General features: G+C 39.8%; 1 protein-coding gene across 3 annotated transcripts; it reads right to left on the bottom strand.

Annotated features, from left to right (window-relative positions):
- Positions 1-733: 733 nt before the first annotated feature.
- Positions 734-19,798, bottom strand: PAQR3 (progestin and adipoQ receptor family member 3). Of its 3 annotated transcripts, none has more exons than XR_009259494.1 (7): positions 19,416-19,797; positions 14,993-15,155; positions 10,387-10,542; positions 6,821-7,018; positions 4,164-4,254; positions 3,227-3,393; positions 734-954 (listed from the first exon to the last, which is right to left on the bottom strand). XR_009259494.1 is itself a non-coding variant. In XM_058722157.1 (6 exons), the coding sequence occupies exons 1-6, from the start codon at positions 19,598-19,600 to the stop codon at positions 812-814; spliced, it is 936 nt and encodes a 311-aa protein (XP_058578140.1). In that variant the 5' UTR covers positions 19,601-19,798; the 3' UTR covers positions 806-811. The 3 variants fall into 3 exon arrangements, 1 of the variants encoding a protein (XP_058578140.1); XR_009259495.1 differs by having other exon boundaries at positions 806-954; positions 3,287-3,393; XM_058722157.1 differs by lacking the exon at positions 3,227-3,393 and having other exon boundaries at positions 806-954; positions 19,416-19,798.
- Positions 19,799-21,969: the final 2,171 nt, after the last annotated feature.

The raw sequence follows: 21,969 nt of genomic DNA, 5'->3' as shown, positions 1-21,969 counted from the left end.
AATCTGTAATCCACTGGCAAGAGTGCAATTATTATATGGAACTAAATAATATTCTTCAAAATTAAAAGGATTAAATGCTAATAATGTTTTAGTTATTATTAGACCACAGAATTTGTTGCCTGATCATATAATCAGTTTTTAATGTGATTTTTATCCGATGGAAAATGATGCAAGTTCTTTTCTTCTCAAAGCCTCTCTCAAGGGAGGAAAGGATTGAAGTTTTTATTCTAGCAAACCAAAAAATACAATGTTCCTAAGGAGAAGAGAGACTATAGCTAAGGGAAATCATATTTTAAGTGCCAGTTTCTCACAAACCATATATTTAAAGGCTAGTAATTATTCAAAACCAGTCTCCTAGCTTACGTTAAGCATAGGCTATTGCAACCTTCGCCTTGGTTAGGCACTTAAAACTTGATCAACTACTGTAAATATCTTCTATTAAAGGAATCAAACAGGATGACTCCATTTTATGATGGAGGTGAGCCCTTCCTAAGCAAATTAAGCTGGTGTTAAGTAAAACAAATACTATTTCTATACTGGTTTCACATTCATTGTTATTCAGATGCTTCTTATAAATGCCAACTAATTTTCACTTTCTGTACAAGCAGCAAATTAGTAGTTTTAAGGGCTGTAAAGTAGTTATTATTACAGATCCCCAAGTATATTTTTCCATTTTTATAAAGTAGTACTCATGATATATTAAATAGGAGGAAAAAGAAAAAATTACGGTGAATCTTAGAAACAGTGGGGTATACAACTCCCCATTACATATTGCTTAATAACTGAATACAGCAGGTGGCCATACCTGAATTCACAAATGTGAAACATAGTCAGGGCAAGGCTTGCTATGTCTGTACTGCATGACATACACTGTTGACTGATGCCACCAATATAACATCACTACTGCAAGGATGTGCCATATTTGGTGGCTTGATCCGAGGTAGTTCAGTTGTCCTATAAGGGAAGGTAGAGAAAAAAGAATATTGATTCTAATAATTTGATATTAAAATAATATATTCCTATGTCTGGCCTTGGACATATGGCTTAGCAGCAAAAATATTTTGGCCATCTCAGAGCACCTGGAGAGTAATTCAAACCCAGATGTTTTTAAAAAAGGATGAATTCATATTTTGGTCTAATTTAAGGACATTGGTGAATTTTGGAAATACTATTCCAAGTGTGTTCTCAAATCTAATTTGGTTAATTTCAGGAATTTGACCTTTTGTCTCCAATGTCTTATACATCTGGATACACACACACACACACACACACACACACACACACACACACACGTATATATCATGGGTTACATCTGCAAAATGCAATTAGTAATGGCTTCATTAAGTAAGGTTGATTAATTCATATACAACTTAGAACTATTTCTCTTTGTGCTTAAAGTTTAAATTCCAAGGAGATGAATTAACATATGGGAAGCCTCTTGAAAAATACCAAAATAAAATACAGAGTTACAGAAATTTAAATGTAAGTAACTTTTTCTTACTCATGGTGCTTCTATGGTCATGTAGTATAAATATTCTCTAACCTTACCTGTCTTATCAAGAGTAATAGTACAGTATATAGATTTTATTTATTTAAATGTTCATTTTTGAGAAAGCTCAAGATGGGGGTGGGGCATGCAGAGGGGAGGACTGAGGATGTGAAGCAGGCTCTGTGCTGACAGCAGTGAGCCTGAAGTGGGACTTGAACTCATGAACCCTGAGATCATGACCTAAGCCGAAGCTGGATGGATGGTCAACTGACTGAGCCACCCAGGTGCTCCAGTATGTAGATTTTAAAGTTTAAGTCAACACAATCCTTTCCATAGGGGTTTCTACCCTTTTTTTTGGTGCCACAGACCACTTTGACACTCCAGTGAAGCTCAAAGACTCATTTTTAAAAGCACAAAATGCAGAGGACTACAAAGAAAATTGATCACATTGTAATACAAGTATGCAGATCCACTTAATTCTGCCCATGGACACCTCTGGTGATCTTTGGACCCAATCAAATATCATTGTGATGTTTACATATTTAAAAAAATGTAACTGAGGTGAAAGTAATTTCTTAGGTATAAATTTTTTTATTTCACAGTATTCACCCACCATCTTACCACCACTGCACATATTTCTCTCTCTCTCTTTTTTATTTTGAGAGAGGGAGAGAGGGAGCATGTGTGTGAGTAGGGGAGGGGCAGAGACAGGAGGAGAGAGAGAATCCCAAGTAGGCTCCGCACTTGCAGGTTGCGGGGTTCATGGTTCGAACCCATGAACCATGAAATCATAACCTGAGCTGAAACCAAGAGTTGGACACTTAACTGACTGAGCCACCCAGGCGCCCCGCACATGTTTCTCTTTACATCCGGGTCATAAATGGGGACTGGCCAGCCAGACGAGGTTTCTAAGCCACTCATTCATGAACATCTGAGACTATTACTTTTATCTGTAAAGACTTTTTGTCTTGTATGGTCTCCATATGTCCACTGCTCTACTGTGTCTGTACTCCACACATTCAGCTACTTGGGGCACGTTTTATGTCAAGCTCACCTGGAAGAAAAGTGATATAACATTTGACCTTTTATAGGTGTCCTCTATTAGGTAACTGGGAACTTCAGATATGAATATTTTAAGGCATAAAAACACTTGGCCATAACTATGTAGTTCAGAAAAATTTCATCATTCAATTTTCTACATGTACTTGTGAAGAAATTAATAATAAAATAATTATTAATAAGGTGATATAAAAATGCATTTTTCCACAACTGCATTTTTTTTTGGAGGAAAAAAAAATTTTTTTTTTTGAGGAAAATTCTGCTCTGCATGAAGATGGTCTTCAATTAAGGGACATGTCCTTCTTATGTTCCTAAATCCTAATGTTTACACTCAGGTTCTTCTTGGTACTCCACTTTTAAAGCTCAGTGGTGAAAAAACCAAGTGCACAGAAGAATGCCTGAGGTTCTGTGATCTAGTCTCTAGATCAGGGTTTCTCATCCTTTCTTCTTCCCAACACACATCATAAGTGGCATAATCCTGTCTTCAATTCACTGTGGAAGATTCTTCACCCAAGAAGGAGGGACAAGTCTGCAGTTTGAATTTGAGCCACACACCTACTTCTACCTCCCCGAACCAAAAAAATCACTGCTGTATGCACTTTGTTATTCTCGACTCAAGCCAAAGGTCACCTGGACTTGCATCATTCTGTGCCTTACTAAACCCCATTTTTCACTTACGGGACTGAGGTGGAGGGACGTCATCATAGTAACAACTGCTAACGTGTATTGAGTGCTTACTTCTTGTGAGGAACCTTGCTGAATGGTTCTTGTACATTTTCACACGTAATCCCCACAATAACCCCATGAGGGAAAGTAGTATCTCCATGCTCAGATGAGGAAATGAGCTGAAAAAGTGAAGTAACTTATTTAGCTCATGCAGCTAGTAAGTGGGCAATATGGATTTGAACCCAAGCAGTCTGACTCCAGAGCTAAAGCTCCTGAACAAGCAAATACATGTTTTGGAGAACATTATTTATTCTACCTGGTATCCTGTTAGTTATTTTCTATCAGAAGTCTTTTTCTCTGGACTGGAGGATCAGGGAAATCTTTCCTTCTATTGAGTCACTAGCTTGTGTATATTTTGGGGACATGAAGACCCTTAACTTACATTATTTGTACAGGGTGCCAGGAAGTGGAAATGCAGATTGGTGATCTATTTTTAGAACCTCATGATGGATATATGGTGAAGTGGTCCTAACCCTGGCTTCTTTTCATTATCATCTTATTTTCCTCTGTCTCTTTTCTTCTTATTTTATGGATCTCTGCATATATAAATTATTTTTTAAGAATGAGTTGGTATATAAAGAAGTCATTGGTAATAGATAATTAGTACTTCACAAAATAAACAGTGGTTGGGAGTCAGAAGACTCCCAGCTTTGTCACTAGCTCCTAATTGTGAAATGGTAGTGACCTCATCTACTACACTCAACTCGTGGTGAGGAGGAAAGGAAGTCTATGGAAGCCCTTTGAAAGTTAAAGTTTTAGATAACATTGGACAATAGGAGAGCCTTTCTATAACCAATAATACTGAAATAACTTTTGATACTCTGAAACATACACCTCTACCATATATTTAGAATCAAGTCACAAAAAGCACTATAAAAGTGTTACTTACCTGGAAAGTACCGTTCTGGAACTTTGGAAATGTAGAATAGGAAAGCAAGAAGAGCAATCACATACATCACAATTACACGGGGTGCAAAGTCCTGAAAAGCAAAACATTTGTTCACAGATCTTCCTACTATGACTGAATTCCCAATTTACTGTGAATCTAATTCATTGATTAGGTAGAATTCAGAGGCAGAATTTAAGCCCATTAAATCTAAATTGCTTTTGTAGACAGTATACAATAACAGAAAACTTGCTCTCAATACTGTACAAAATAGCCCACAGGAGTGGAACAGAGAGTGTCCTAAAGGTTAGGGTAATAAAGGAGGTAGAGCTTGAACATGGCTGAAGGTCCTAAGGACACCCAACTCCACCAACACAGTTTCATGGGTGGAATGCACATGGGGAATGGAGTTATCAGCTGAAGAAGCAAAACACTGAAGATCAGGGACCTGTGGCCAGAAAAGACTGCAGAGGTTTGGCCAAACAATGCAGTGTGTTCCACCATCCCAGATAATGGTCCTCTTGAATACTACTATATGAAGCAGTCCATCTCTCAGTTCCACTGAAAGCTTTCCCTTGCCCTGAGAAAATTACCCAGCTATAATTTATTTTATAACAATTTTATATATTGTTATCAATTCTGGTTGTAAACCTAATACACCAAGAAGACATTTAAGAAATAAAGACAAAATTACTTTTCTCTACAAATATTTGAGAATTATCAGGGTCCTCCTGAAAACCTACATTCTTAGACTAATGAACATGAGATTTCTCATTCTAGAACACGACTGCAACCTATCCCCAGGATTAGCCCTTCTGGAACTTTTCATTTTTGGTTAAGTTTCTCTCTCTTTCTCCATCTTTTTATTTTTTTAAATTTTATGTTAGAGATAGAGAGTGTGTGAGCGGGGGAGAGGGGCAGAGGCAGAGGAGAGAGGGAGAGAATCTTAGGCAGGTTCTATGCTCCGTGTGGAGCCTGACACATGTCTTGATCCCACGACCCTGGGATCATAAGCTGAGCCGAAATCAAAAGTCGTTCTCAACCCAACTGAGCCACCCAGGCACCCCTCTCCATCTTTTTAAAAGTATAGCTTATTGGAAAATTTCTCTGGAAGTCTCCCTTCTTCACTGGAATGATCTGTGATCACATTAGATTTCCATCTTTCAGAACCACTATTTTCCTAAACCATATTTCTATTTTAAAATTTCTGAACACAGGAAAGTTCCCATATTTTTCTGAATTTCTCAGAAATCCATTGGCTCAATAGGTCTGGTTCTCTTTCTTTGTCATTATAAGATTAAAAGGGATGTGTATACATCATCCCAAATTTTGGCCTCTTCTATGTCAATAACCAGTTATTCATTCCTGGTTAGAATTAAATCTAGAGTTGCATTTCACCATTGTTTTCTTTAACTTATTTTCAAGAAGTAAAACTGTCAGAGAAGTGATGTTTTCATAGATATCAGGATCACTGAGGTTCCTCATCACTACTATCTCAATTTTCTCCTTAATTCCTAATTTTATGAAGAAAACATCACCCTTTTTCTCAAGTTGGCAAAGTGGCCAGATCATATCACTCAATTTGCTATATCACAGAACTTTCTTTTCTTTTCTTTCTTTCTCTTCCTTCCTCCCTCCCTCCCTCTCTTTCTTTCCTCCTTTTCTTTCTTTCCTTTCTTTCTTCTTTTTCTCCTTTTCTTTTTTTTCTTTCTCCTTCCTTCCTTCCTTCCTTCCTTCCTGTTTTATACCTAAATGCTTTCTACCATGCTGTTACCAACTTCATGCAGTGTGTGTAAAGCCTATTATTAGTTCCCTGGTCTTCTAAAAAAAACTAGGATTTTTTTTTTTTTTAATAAAACCTGCATTTAAATCCCCATATTTCAGACAAAGGTCTCACTGCAACAAGTGTATCTGCTTTCTGCTAGATTTCTTGGCATACTTACTGATGTTAAAAATTCTTAAATTTATTCTCCAGTGCATATTCAAGGCATTTTTACATGGATCTCTGAGATCTGAAGTCTTATTTCTAATCTCAAGAATACTGAGGAGTTCTCACTGAGCCACTTCTTTAATGTACTCCGACTTGGCCCATAATACCTACCTCTTATAGCTCTTCTTTTACTTCTCAATATAATTTCCTTGATGGGTGGGACATGATCAAATCTTCATCACTAGTCTCAAACTCTGACCTAAATTCCAACCCCATCTCCACCTTTACATCCCACAGGTGCCTCGACTCAACAGGTCCAAGGAAAAATCTTTCCCAGCTCCTTCTCCTCCACAAAAATCAATCAATCAATTCCTCCTAGTTCCATATTTGCATTCTCACTGGCATTATCTCTGCCCTAGCTGACAAAGCTGGAAACTTGGAAGTCCTCCACTGATAATGACTTGGGTATTTACACACTCAAGGAGAGTTAAGAATGTATCATTTCACAGAAAGATATCGCAGAAAAAAACAGTAGTTACACTTCTTTATCCTGCAAGGCGTACTTCTTTATATAGATGTGAAAATTATGGCATCAATATGCAGTTATAAGTATTTTCTCAAATGACAGAGACCCACCCACCTGGCCTGATTATAGTACTTTACCCAAAATGAATACAACTGAAAGGACAAAAAAAAGAAAAGAAAAAACTATTGACTACATTCAACCTACCTGTACAATAGGAGCACCGATTCCTCCATTGAGCCAAACCCAGTGAAGAGTTGGGATCACTCCATATCCCGAAACAGAACAGAAGATGATAGAACGGAGCCTCTGCCACTGCTGGGTGAGGTAATTGGGATGAATCTGTGCGAAGAACACTGCCAGGATCATGGCAAGCACTGTGATCAAGTACACTTGACGCCAGTACTAGAAGGAAATCAAATGTTAATTGTTACACAAATAAGAGAAGGAAAAGACTAATTCTGGCTTTTACATTATATGTAGAAGACTACTTATATAGTTTTTTCATTTCTAAACATGATGAACTTCCTTCCTTACAACATTCATGTTCCATATAACTGTTAGGTTTCTTAGGAGGACAAACGAAATTCCAAAGAGAGCTAGTGGAAACCACACTTATTCATAAAAAAGCATTTTCTGAGTACCTATTATATGCCAGAGACAACTTCAGTCCTGTAGAAACAAAGCTGACTACGACATGGACTCTCTCAGTGAGTGAGCTCATAGACTATGAGAGGGGCAGACATAAAGAAGTGATTATAATCCAATGACAAGAGCTGTGAACAGAATGTGTGAACACAGAGGAGGGGGCAATTGTTACCTAGAGTGGCTAATAAATGCTTCACAGAGGAGATGATATCTAAGCAGGGTCTTGAGGAATTCATATGATTCTGTGGGAAGAGGGAGTTCTCAAGGAAAAGGAACAGAGCATACGGTGGGAAGGTTTTGAGAAGAAGGGAGGCTGAAAGGCAGCGTACTGTGAGGCTAAGTATTTGGAACTGTACCACGCTGGCACTGGGGGAATAGCAGTGTTAAGAAGGAGATGACGGGCTTGCTTTTCAAACTGATTTATGAGAAATAGAACTCTGACATCAGTGTGAAAAACAAAGAGGTGACTGGAAGCCAACTAGAATATTAATTGGAATAACTGATTCAAAGAGAGAACAGGGGCTTGGGCTCTTGTTGAACAAAGAAGACAGATGTAAGCAACAGATTCAGGAGACTTTTTACAAATAAAATAAAATCTTAATGGCTGACTGGATGTGTGAGAGGGCAGTAGAAGATAGTTAGACTGTTCCCAGTAAGAAAGGCCATGCAAGTGGCTTTTACTAATGTAGCAAATGAGCAAAGATGAGCCAGGTGTGTGTTGGGGGGGGGGGGGGGAGCGGGGGGGGTGAGGGAGAGAGAATGGGAAAGCATGAGACAATGATCATTTTAATTTTTTTTTTAATGTTTGTTTATTTTTGAGAGAGAGACCGTGTGCGAGCAGGGGAGGGGCAGAGAGACAGGGAGACAGAGAATCCAAAGCAGGCTCCAGGCTCTGAGCTGTCAGCACAGAGCCTGACGCGGGCCTGAAGACACGAACTGCAAGATCATGACCTGAGCCGAAGTCAGACACTTAACCAACTGAGCCACCCGGGTGCCCCAAAACAATGTTCCTTTTAAAATATTTTAAGTCTGAAGGGCTTATAGAATATTTAGGTATCTAAATGAGCAGTTGGAAGCTCAAAAGTTAGCATCACATGGGGCAGAGTTCTTCAGCTGGGCTCCAAGGACTTCTGTAGGGCTACTAGCTCCCTGAAATCCCATGTCAAATTGTTTGGTTAGTCTCTGCCCAAATGTACATTCTCCTGGATGGAGGGTCTAGAGTTTTCAATTGCATTCTCAAAGTAGCCTGTGTTCCTTAAAAGATAAAGAGCCACTATAGAAACCAGATATTTGGAAATGATCGGGTACCAGAGGAAAGAAAACAATTTTTCCTTTAAATAATCATTAGTTCCAGGGGCACCTGGGTGGCTCAGTCAGTTAAGCGTCCGACTTCCGCTCAGGTCATGATCTCATGGTCCGTGAGTTCGAGCCCCGCATCGGGCTCTGTGTTGACAGCTCAGAGCCTGGAGCCTGTTTCAGATTCTGTGTCTCCCTCTTTCTCTGACCCTCCCCCGTTCATACTCTGTCTCTCTCTGTCTCAAAAATAAAATAAACATTAAAAAAATTAAAAAAAAAATCATTAGTTCCAGTAGTTGTCTTTCTCTTCTAGCTTTTCTGAAGAGAGATGCACAAAGAGTCCCACTAGTCTCCTGGATTATCAGGTATGTTTAGGAACAGGTAAACAAAAAACAGCTTAGGTTTCAAAGAAAGAAAGAGTAAGTGAAACAATTCAATCATTACATAACTACTCACAAGCTCCTAGCTATCAGCTTATTCCCTCAAATTTTCTAAAAGATGTAAACAGTTTCATGCAAAATCAGTAAGTGAAAGCTGAGCAGATATGAGTACTTTACTCAAATCAAATCAATTTACAAGGTTAACTGCATATATGTTTAATTATATGCTTAAGTTCCAACATGATTAGGCCTAAAAAGCAAATGGCTCATAAGTAAGTGGCTACAATGAGTAATTCTCTTACTTCAAACCAAATTTATGATTTTCCTGTTTGCTAGTTTTACACTTCAGCTTTACTGGCAGTCATCTCTGTTACTGCGTAGAGACAAAGGTCCTACTTAAGAATTCCCAAGTCAGCAGAATCCTGTGCTATAGCCAGTCTTCCCAGGAAGTGACGGCTGGGGAGTCTGGCTTGGAGCACATGTGACATGCAGAGGGCTGGTGGAGAGGACAGGCTCTAGTCCTTGTGAAGAGGGCTAGGGGTGCCTAGGATGTGAACTGCCCCCGAGCAGCTCTGTTCTGGCTCTGAGAGGAAGAAACTAAAGGACAAAAGAAAAAGAAAAGAGTAAGGTAGGAGGGCAGGACTTTCTGAGTGGGAGGGCTTGCTGGGCCCAGGGGAAGATTCAGTTTGCTTCCTCAACTGGGACATGAAGTAATGAGGTAGAGAGTTATCTTCAATAGTTTGGCGGCCCAATATTTTTAGCTCAGGTGCTATATGATCTGATAGCAGGGCTTCAAATGGTGCTTTGCACAAGGACACAACTGACTTTTGTGACATCAGAGTCAGAAGGTAGAGTTGATTTAGAACTCAGAATAGATGCATATTTATTAGTCACTTACCTCCTAGCTGGTCTGCCTCTATGCCTACCTCCAAATGTAAGACTAAGGAAAGGAAAACATATTTCTTATGAAGAATTGGGTCAACACACTCACAGACACACCCTTTATTTTTTCCACTGAAAGAGGAGTAAGGATCAGGGAAAATAGCAAGCAGCAGCCAGCTTCCTAATTTTATCAAGCGCTAACTTTAACTTCAGCTCTATAGACACAAAAATAAAAGACATGTAATGTGCATCTGAGGGATCACATAGCTATATGGGTTTAGTGGAAACGTAACTTTTGGTTTCGAGAAAATTAGTTTACATTAGTTTCAAGAAAATATCTTCAAATATATATTTCAATGGAAAATTAGTAAAATGAGTATGGAACTGATAATAGATGTTAGAGATCGCAGGGCCATTTTGAAAAATGAGTTTATATATACACGAGACTCTTTTGTTTCTTCTATAACTTAATTATGTGTTTATTCAGAAGTTCAACGGAAACATTCATGGCAATAAAACCCAAGACCTACATGAAAAGTAGAATATAAAATGTTTTAAGTTACTTACGTTATTACAATAAAAAGCATAAAATACACCAGAGACATAGCAGCCCAGTATTCCAATAGAAATTCCTGCATAATCTAATGCCATCCATCTTCGACAGGTTTTTTCTGATCGATGGCAAGAAAAAAGATGATAGCCCACAGAGCAAAGCATACAGACCTATGGAAAATAGAACAAATCTTAGCAAAGCTAAACAAAAAGAAATTAAAGCAACTCCTGTTGAAAAAAGTACCCACTGTAGAAGCAATCCATGTCCTTAAAAAGATAATCAAAGAACACAGAATTGTATGATGTAAAAACATAAGCTCCTCCCACTTAATCTATTACCCAGGATTAGCCCCTGATAACATTTGTTACGTGTCCTTCTAGGTATCTTCAAAGAATGTATTGAACATGTATGATATACAAGTCCACACAGACACATATGATATATACTTTTTAAAGTTAATCAAATGGAATCAAATTATACATTCTGTTCTGCAATTTTGGTTTCTTCACTTAAGACTTTTCGTGTCTGTGCAAGAGTTCATCGTATAGAGTTTATTTTTGGGTTGTGAGTTAAACACAGCTTTGTTGTGTCCAAGAAAAAATGATTATGACTTATGCTGACTTTATGTGTTGCCATATTGACAGCAAAGCTAATCTGATTCAAGCAGCTGCTCTTAAGATTGATAAGGCTGTTATGGTTGAACTCCCTTCAGCCATTAAATACCTGCTGTGTATCATGCACTGGGGATACAAGGATGAGACCTCTATTCTCTGAGAGATTTTTCTGAAATGAATGAATGAACAGTGGTAATAGAAGAAGTCCTACAGGAAAAGTCAGTGCAGAGCACAGGGGAGGAGGGGAGGACGGGGCTTGTGGGTGTATGTGTGCATTTGGTGGGTGAAATGGTGGGGAAAAGAGCTTCACAGAAGGGATGCCACTTACATTGGATCTTAAAAGGCTGTTCTGGCATTCCTCAAGAATATAAATAAAAGTGCTCACATGTTTATTGGAGGGTCCACAGGAAAAGCAACATATTGAAAACACAGACCATTAAGGACTGTCATGTGGCCCTCTCATAATACAATTATGACAAGTTCTACACATCAAAGAATTTTAACATCAATATGATGGGCTAGGTGTGATACTACTGAAGAGTTTAAGTGCAGTCTTACAGAAAGGCTAAGATGGGAGGTTTTAAGAGTAGCCCTAGAGAGCAATGGCAAGACCCTATCCTAAGCCAGTGACAGTGGGGGTACAGAAAATGGCACAGATAGATTATATGAAGTAGGTCAAACTGACAAATATTTTGTAAGCAACTGCTAAGGCAGACAAATGGTCAGGTAGCTATTCCAGAATCCTCCAGATTCTGGTCATTAATGACCTCCAGAATCTGGTCATTAAACAAACCTAATCAGGCACCACAGCCTCAATACCATTATTTAAAACAGTGTACCTAGCCGCAATGTCATTTCTTCATCCATAGTCTAAAATCTTCATCAGTCTGTGGCTTTGGCTACTAAGCCACAAGTCAGGAGTTCACTGACCCAATCAAATATAATTCTAAGAAGCTTGGTTATTTGTTTTCTCAGATTACCCTTGAGATTAAACACAGCAAATCCAGAGAATACCAAGGTACATATTTTCATTGACAAGGAAAGATCTCATCATCACAATGCTGAGTGACACAAAACAGCAAGCAGAGATGATCATAGCTCAGAATTAGGTAGACAGGTAGGTAGGCAGGCGGGAGGCAATTACTCATACACAAATGTCTGGGGGAACTTAACCGAAATGTCAAATGTGGTTACCTCTGGAAAGCAGAATTTCAAATGGCTTTTGCTTTCTTCCATATACTGTTTTGTTTGTTTGAACTCCTACATGAATATATTTTATGGCAATAGTAAGAAATAGTAAAGCCAGTTTCATTGTGAAAAGGAAAATAAAGAGAAAAATTACACTTATCAAAAGGAAAGTCGAATATAGAGTGTTAGTAGAGAACACTGAGTTTTTAAAAAGTAAACCTATACTTAGTACGTTCTGTTTTAAAAGAAACGTATTATTATTAGAGTTCCTTAAAAAAAACTGCCTGAAAAATTATCTGACAAATGGAGTATGGTTTCAGTTTTCTGGGAACTTTCCTTCTGTGGAATATCTTTCTCCATCAAGGTAGACAGAAAATCAGAGTGTGCCATCCTATATCAATCTCCTTGGCATGATAACCAAATACTTCAGGATCTGGCTTCTTCTTCTCCAGCCTCATCTTTCTCCATTCTCCTATGATCCAACCAGAAAGGTCAACACCTACAAGTCCAGAAAGTGCTGAACTATCTCTTGTTTCTGGGCCTTTACACAAACTATTTTTTCTGCTTAAATGCCCTGCCTCACTCCCTTCGGCCCTCCCACCTAGGTGACTTGATTTTTATGACAGGTTGGTTTTGTTCAGCACTGTATTCCTGATGCCTAGCTTAGTGCCTGGGTCTAGATAGGAGGCATTCAAAAAAATATTTGTGGAACTGAATGTAAATGAAATGAATCTAGGGAAAGGCATGCCTATATTCTACTCTTCCCTCATACAGAAAGACCTCTAGGAAAGTTCAAAGCCCTTGAAATTACATTCTACTATTCTACATTCAGAATGTACTCTAATAATCTGGTTGGTAGGAAAACACTGAGCATATAAAATGGTACAAGTGAAAGAGCAAAAAATGTTACGTCTTTTAAAAATTACATGTAAATTGGGGCACTGGGTGGCTCAGTTGGTTAAGTATCTGACTTCGACTCAGGTCATGATCTCACAGTTCGTGGGTTCGAGCCCTGCATCGGGCTCTGTGCTGACAGCTCAGAGCCTGGAGCCTGCTTCAGATTCTGTCTCCTTCTCTCTCTGCCCCTCCCCCGCTCATGCTCCGTCTCTCAAAAATAAATGAATGTTAAAAAAATTTTTTTTTAATTACATGTAAATCAATCCTTGTGATTTACCATATTGCCTGCTCACTCTAAGAATTTAGAAAAATTGAGCGAGCAAGTTATAAATTTAATTTCATAAAAATAAAATAACAGAAATGGTAGTTTTCAGTAGGGAAGATGTGCTGTCTTCAGCTGTCATTAGCATCTTGTCCAGAAAGATCATTGCACTAGTAGCTAGAACAGGATTTAACTGTCCTGCTCGGTAACCCTGGGCAAGTCACTGTAACATTTTGGGTGCTTTTTCGTTGGCAGTTGTAATTATTTCAGCTTTTCAGTCTGCAATGCATTGTTTTCTTAAGCCAATATAAAAATTAATATGCTTTCCCTGAATTAACATCAGTTCTGGCTAGATGGTGAAGGAATAAAGGGAAGAGCTGGGGGCTGAGGAAAACATGTGGGATTCTCAAAGTAGATACTATCCATATAATTAACAGTAGAGTATAAACCAGTTCTGCTTATTAATGGTTATTAAGGGCATCTTAGTCTGTAAGATACATCTAAAAATTTAACTGTAAAGAAATTGATTCATTTTCATTTTCAAACCAGAGATGGATTCTAAGAGATGTTTAGGCTGCCATCAGGACAAAAATCAAACCTGAGAAGGAGTATACCGTAAAAAATACTTAAAGAAAAAATAAATTTCAAATAATAATAACATAAAAATACAGGTATTCTTTCCCTTAAAGAAATTTAAAATTATTCCAGAAACTAGAATTAGGAAAAAAAGGGGAGGGGAGATGTTCCCAATATGTTTTTGGTCATTTAACTCCCAAGTTTTAACTTGAGTTGAATGATGAAGGTCTGAAGTTAAACAACACATTGTGCAATATCTGTGCAGCTGGCTTACAGATACACCTTTCAAACAGCAGCCACAGGTTAACTGCAGGGAGTGCTGGCCTCTGTTTGGAAGAATGGAGATGATAGCTTTCTCTTTTAATTTTTTTGTTTTCCTGTACTCTCTGCATTTTATTTAATTTAAAAAATGTCAGCAGGATTTTGGTCCACACTTGACTTCTTCTTTAGGATTATTTGCTTTTAAAACTATTATATGTAACTGTTAAAGGAATTTTACAGATCCTTGAAGAAAAATGTAAGTGCTAGGGAACTAACAAATACAACAGGTAGAGAGGAGGAGAAACTAAAAGAATCTGAAACCAGGCAAGCATAAAAAGACCAAAGGAAATGAACATTAAAGCAACAGCAAAACCAGACGTTAAAATTAAGACAGTAAGGAAGCAAATGCAAAATCTCAGACCTATAAATAGGAAAAAGATGGGGAACACTTCTCAAACAAGTTTTAAGCAGTAACTAGTGTTCTATCTCTGCCAGAAAATAAGAGTACAGAGGTTCCTATCCTTATACTTTTTTTATCCTTACCTTAATCTTACAACAGAAATGTCTAAAAAGGGAAAGAAAAGGAAAGAAACTTTCTCAGTCTTTAAAGTCTGTTGGATTTCAAGTATACTCTAACAGTAAAGTCCAAATATACTCCCATAAAAACATTTTTGGTGCTTATATTATAAAAATGAATAAACTAACCTATATGCTATGTTGGGACTCTGTAAAGCAAGTGGTGGGCGTGAAGTAAGATCACTTGCCCAAGCTTGTCTGACTAAAGTTCTCTTTACCAATAATAGCGTTTGTGAAATGACTTACCTGGAAGCAGAAAAGACAAATAGAACAAATTACAAAATCTTCTCTGGATGCACTTGCCGAAGGTAACACTGATGTCATGTCATATATTCCCAGTGTAAAGAAGAGAAAGAAACCCAGCAAATGACTCCAGATATTTACCGTCTCATTAGATAAAATAAACAAACTGGAAAACAAACAAAAATGCATCTCAGATTTATACTGGCTTGTTCACTGTCAGCATCTAAAAGATTAGGGACAGTTTTGGGGGGCAGTTATCCAACACTTGTTGCTTTAAGCCCTTACCCTCATATTTGCCTTTTAAATACAACATCTCCCTCTGCTCAATTAATCTTTAAAAGGATATTAAAAACATTTTTTTAGTGTTTATTTTTTGAAAGAGACAGAGTGTGAGCAGGGGAGGGGCAGAGAGAGAAGGAGACACACAATCCTAAGCAGACTCCAGGCTCTGAGCTGTTAGCACGGAGCCTGATGCCAGGCTTCAATTCATGAACTGTGAAATCATGATTTGAGCTGAAGTCAGACATTTCACTGACTGAGCCACCCAGGCACCCCTGTTTAATTAAATTTTTATTTTATTTTATTTTATTTTATTTTATTTTTTTTAATTTTTTTTAATGTTTTTATTTATTTTTGCGACAGAGAGAGATAGAGCATGAGCAGGGGAGGGACAGAGAGAGAGGGAGACACAGAATCGGAAGCAGGCTCCAGGCTCTGAGCTGTCAGCACAGAGCCCGATGTGGGGCTTGAACCCACAGACTGTGAGATCATGACCTGAGCCGAAGTCGGATGCTTAACCGACTGAGCCACCCAGGCGCCCCTAATTAAATTTTTAAGTTCATCCATGTCTCCACCAATCCTGACATTTTAGAGCTCTTTTGGTGCTCACCCTATTATCATATTTACCATTTCCCTCCTCATATGAGTTATTCATGTATAAATTCCTTCTTGTCCTCCAGCCTATCAACTCCCTGATGGCTGGCACCATCCTTCTTTATGACACCACTGTCCCAAGCATAGTGCCTTGCTCAGATTAGATGCTAAATGTCCATAGAAATGCATGTGCAGATTAAATCTGGATGTTAGCTACATACTTACATGTTTAAAAGCAGGTATCTGAAAGCCTGCCAAGTATAAGGTCAGGCACAAACTTAAAGTACCTTTTTAGTACACATCAAATGTAAATGCAAAATTAAACAGACTCAAGAGAAGCTGTACCACTGGAATACAAACTGTACCACTGGAAATGTCCTTTAAGACAGGCATGTCAGCCACCAGTGCCTGGGTGGCTCAGTCGGTTGAGCGTCTGATGTTTGATTTTGGCTCAGGTCATGATCTCACGATTTGTGAGATGGAGCCCCACGCTGGGCTCTATGCTAACAGTGCAGAGCCTGCTTGGGATTCTCCCTCTCTGCCCCTCCCCGGCTTGCCTGCACACACCTGTGCTCTCTCCCTTCCTCTCTCTCAAAATAAATAAATGAACATTAAAAAAAAAAAAAAAAAAGATGGGCATGCTGGAACAATTTTGCAGTGGCTGTTTGAAACCAAACTAGTTCACAGGTGGCATGAGTTTCTCCTTTTTTAGGAACAATCGGTTACTTTTAATATCAGTACTATTTGCTCACTAAATGCCTCACTGCTTTGAGTTTAAGTAGTCTTGACAGCACAGGCTGGTGTAAAGTGCACCACGCCAACCACGAGTCACAAGGGTCACTGCTCCTGCATCCTCACCCTCAGCAACAAATTAGCTCTGTGATCATGAGCAAGTCACTTCCAGCTCCTCCATTTTGTGAACTGCTTCCCCAGCTGTGAATAGAACTCATCAATAGAAGGTGACATCATGCCTAATGATTAAAATTCTCTTGCAGTTCTCTTGCAAAATCAAATCTTTTTGTTTAAACTAAGATCTTTGACGTTTACTGGTTCAGAATCCTTGTAAATAAGCATTAACGTATATACCTCCAATGTACTGAATTGGTAAGAATCACCATGGTTCTCATTTTCCCGCATCATAAACATAACAGGGTCTCACACTATCAATTGATTATCAAGAATAAAGTGAATCTTGTTATGAATTTCAGGCTTTACCCTGTACAAGCGTCAAGTATCAAGACCACTTATATTGGGGGAGGGGTAAGGACGCAGGAATGTGAAGGAACACCTCTAACTATACAACTGTTTTGACGATCAATACTCTGTTCTGCCTGTTGCCTCAAAACTTTTCACTTAGTGAGACCCAGTATACCCTGATTAACTGAACTGAGAGCCACAAGCTTTGGCATGCTCCTTCCAACTAACAGTGTTGGCAGAACAGCTGTGACATACAAAACCTCTCCTTCCATCCAAAATCTGTTCTGGTCACTCCTGACAGCCAGAAGAAGAGAGGGCAGAAGCTGAACCTCGAAAAGACCAAGCTGGTGGGACGAGCACTTGGAAAAATATTCCCTGTAGAGAATCTACTCTTATGCTGTGAGAAGTTACCCATACATTGTTCACCTTCAAAATCAATAATCACAACGATAACAAGTGAGTCACCATTTACCGAGGGCTTGTTAGGTGCCACACCCTGTGTAGCATTTTATATACAAAATCTCATTTAATCCTTGATATTTTTTGGAGCACACATTGTGATTACCCTCATTTTTACAAGAGGGGAAAATAAGGCTCAGAGAGGTTAACCTTTGCTCAAGGTCCCACAATGGTTAAGTGGCAGACCTGGATAACCAAGTCTTTTTGACTCAACAACCCAACATTAAAGCACTGTATGTATTTCGTTTCTCAATCCATGAGATTTGGACACTAACATCAGAATGCAGAGGACTATTGCTACGTGGGTATAAAATACTTAACGGCAATTCGCTACCTGCTCTGTTCTTGTGGACTCCACATCCATAGCAGGGCCTAGCTCTGATTTCTTGTGTAAGAAATTTATGCAAAGGAGACAGTGGGGGTCGGGGGGGGGTATAGTACTTAGGATTCAAACTGAGAAGGCTCGTGGGCCATCCACTGAAGTAGGGATGGGCAGAAATGTCACTTTGTGACTGTGAGTCCAAAACACTTTCAAGACAGGACAGAAAAAACTGAGGAAAGACTATGCTCAAAAGAAGACCAATAATCAGATGCGTGGTTGCTTCTTGCGCAACTTAACAGCCTACATTCCAGCGTTGGGGTTTGTCACCACGGTATCCTAGAGCTAACCAATATCTGCACCTTAATTCTCTTATGTTTAAAAATGTTTATTTTGAGAGAGAGAGAGAGCAGGGGAGAGGCGGGGTCGGGGGTGGGGAGAGAAAAGGAGAGAGAGAGAATCCCAAGCACACTCCGAGCTGTCAGAGCAGAGCCTGATGCGGGGCTGAAACTCATGAACCTTGAGATCATGACCTGAGCTGAAATCAAGAGTCTGGATGGTAACCTACTGAGCCCCCCAGGCGCCCCTGTACCTTAATTCTCTTAAAGTGGAGTTCTATAAGTATATACCTAACACAAAGTTTTAACACAAAGTTATTCTGCTATTTTAAGAACTAGAACACTGGTTTTTCAGTTTTGTTTTTTAAAACCCAGGCTTTCAAGGGACTCATAGTTTTAAAGGTTTAGATGATGAAGAAAGTCCTTTCTTAGAAATGCTTCTAGGGCTCTAGTGGAGGGTGGTGCCCGTTATAGGCTCTCTTTGCTACAGCACTTTTACTACACAGCGTTTTTCACACTGGTTATTATGCAACAGAGTTATTACCTCTTTAATGTGTGTCACTCAGACCAAACCTTAGTTTCATGAGAAGAACAAGGGCCTTGTCTGCTGTTCTCTGCTTGACTTAGTATAGTACCTGGCACCTAGGAGGGGCTCCATAGTATCTGCTCAATGAATGAATTGGGTTTCTCTCTCTCTCTCTCTCTCTATGTATATACATATACATATATATACCCATACATTGCATATGGCAATGTGAACTTGTTTTCTATTATATTATTATAATTTCCTATTATATATCATGTTAGGCATTTTATTTGGCCCAAAGCATCTGAATTTCCACAGGGCTGCTCTAAAAATAAAGCTTAGGTATACACAGGGGCAAGTATCACTTGGCCATCGTCAGTGGGGTCGATTCTAATAAGCACCAAATGGGATGAAGGATCTAGAAGCCCTCTGTAAAATGCAAAGCACCATAGGAAAAATTGCTATAGTGGTAATTATAAACATTGTTAACTGTCATTATTCCGTGGATCTGGCACCCGGGCGGGGGAGGAGGAAAGATAACAAGACGGGAGAGGTGGCAAAAAGGAATGAAAGGGATGGGGCAGCTAGGAAATGATAGGCACGGAGAAAAGCAGGGAAAACAGCAGGGACCCCAGACAAAAAAGGGTGTAGGTGGGGAGGAGGGGCTGCCGGCGCGCCCCCCAGGCGCGCCCCGCGGAGGCGGCCAGACTGTACCTTTTGATACACAGCCTGGAGGGCAGGTAGGCCCGGTAGCCGTCGGTGATGTACGGGTTGTCCTTGAGGGACACGGGGATCTGTTCGTAGGTGTAGAGACGGATGCCGCGGGGCACCAGGACTGGCCAGTACTGGTAGCTGCCCAGCTCGATGTAATGAGCGCTCTTCAGCAGCTTCTGATGCATCCTTCCCAGCCGCCGCCGCTCCCCGGCTGGGGAGCTCGCCCAGGCCCCGCCTCCCCGGGGAGGGGGCTTCGCCGCCGCCGCCCCCGCCCCGGAGCCCGCGAACGCAGCGCGAGGTCCTACGGCCCCGCCGCTGCCCAGGCCCCGCTCAGAGCTCTGACCGGCCACCGCCGTCAGCACCGCTGCTGACCGGGCGGCGTCGCAGCCTTCTCTGACGTCAGCGCGCCGCGGCGGGCCCCGCCCCTCGCCTTCTTTAGGGCGGGGCTGGATGGGCCTGGGTTGGTGCGACGCGAGGAAGGATGTGCTCCTGGGCTGGCGGCTCGGAGCCGGTCGTTCAGGCAGCTTCAGGCTCGCGGGACGGAGGCGGCTGAGTCTGTACTCATCGGTGAGAAGAGCGCAGAACTGTGCAGGCGAATACAGGTGGTGTTTTCTTCAAGGGGAAAAGAAAAGTGTTCATTGGAAGAAAAATAAGAACAAGAGCTAACTCTGCTCCGTTTACTTTATGCCTAGAATCTCACACATAGCATTAGAAGGGACTCTGGAAGTTTAAGTAGCTGAAAATAGAGGAAAGATGATGCACAGGGAACATTTACCAAAATCGAGCATTTACACTAAGCCATAAAGAAACCCCTAGCACGTTCAGAACACTGAAACCATTCAGGGTATGTTCGCTGACCACAATAGAATTACAGTAGAAATAAACAAGAAAACTAAAAATTCCCAAATGTCTGAAACGGAACAAAACACTTGTAAGTATTTCATGGGTTTGATGAAGAAATTACAGTGGAAATGAGGAAATCTACTGAACTGAATGATAAAGATGGAACAGAGCCAAACTTGGGGTGCAGCTAATAAAGTGCTTAGAGGAAAAGCTACAGCTTTCTTTGTTTCTGGCAGTGAATTATGATGCAAATGATTTTCCTTTCTTTTTTGTTTTTTGTTTCTTTATTATTTTTTTTAACAGCAACAGGGCAGAACAGTTTTGCATTCCTATATGTAGCATCCTTAGCCTATTATTTGGCATACAATAATCACTTGTGATTTCTAATATTTATTTATTATTATTATGTTAGTAATATTAGCTGATGTTTGGGAAACAGTGTGGCTTAGTGATTAAGTTCGGAGCTTTGAAGCTCTACTTGGATTTGAATTCTTGTTCAGCCATTTACTAGCTATGTGCCCTTGTGTAAGTACTTAACCTCTTTGTGTCTCAGTTTCCTTATTGGTAAAATAGGGATAATAGCAGTACTTTATGTTGTGAGGATTAAATGAGTGAATCCATGTAACAGAAAAGTGCCAGGCATATTGTTAGCACCCAACAAATGTTGGCCATCATTAGAGTTCAAGTGAAGGTATATTAGTAGGTAAAACTGGAAAGATAAATTGAAGTATATCCTAAATGGCCTTAATGTCATGCAAAGGCATTCTTTCAGCCATGGAGCTAAAATTAATGTTTGAGAGCTAACTGTGTGCCCAGTACATTATCTTTATTGAAGCTTACTATGTGCAGGAATGCTTATTTCCTAACGGAGGAAGTTCATGTCTGAGAATGCCTGTCACTCCCATTGACCCCTTCTGGGAAGCTCCTTCTGCATGTATTCTTGCTGGTATCACATGACACTAACTTGTGGTTACTGCTGACCCAAAGGTGGATAAGTGATCCATGAGGTGTCCTGACACAAATGTCCATACAAAAGCAATGGTAATTAGCTTGTCCAATTAGTTTGTTTTTGGGAATTTGACCTGGACATGTGGGAAGGAAGTCTATAGCCTGGTATTTGAAAACAGAAGTAGAAAGATGCTCAGAGATGATCAGAGATTGAGAAAGAATCTGAGTTATGGTAATAATGGGACACTAGAGTGAAGAACTAAGAATGGTAGCTGCTTTGACTGTCAACAATGTACCCATGAAACCTGTTGCAAAATGACTTCTATACTGGCTTAAATAATTTATAACCCATTTCAGTTTTTTCTAATTCATTAATCTGGTTTAATTTTTAAATAAGCACTCTTTGATATCAAGCACTTAAAAAACCCCAGTTATGAAACTTGAGAGAGCTTTTTCACTGACGTCTGTAAAACCATGGAAGCAGGAGCAACATTGCTTTGGGGCATATCTAACATGATAACACAAAAGGGAGAAGTCACAGTTCTGCATAGATAGCCATGGAATTTTGGCACGTTGAGGGATCTGGCTGTTTAGTCATGGTGCTTGACAGAGAATTAAGCGGTCTGGTAGAGGAATAACATCTGGGGGGGTCTCCAGCACCTGGAGGGATCAAGAGCATCATGTAGCAGGAGAACTCGGTGCCACTGAAGTGACAGGTTGGGGAACTGAACCACCTAGTAAGAGATAGTGAGAAAATGGCAAT

This window comes from Neofelis nebulosa, chromosome 3, assembly GCF_028018385.1.
Source record: "Neofelis nebulosa isolate mNeoNeb1 chromosome 3, mNeoNeb1.pri, whole genome shotgun sequence".
Taxonomy (NCBI): Eukaryota; Metazoa; Chordata; class Mammalia; order Carnivora; family Felidae; genus Neofelis; species Neofelis nebulosa.
Note: the sequence above shows the minus strand (reverse complement) of the source record. Positions and strands in the feature narration are given on the sequence as shown.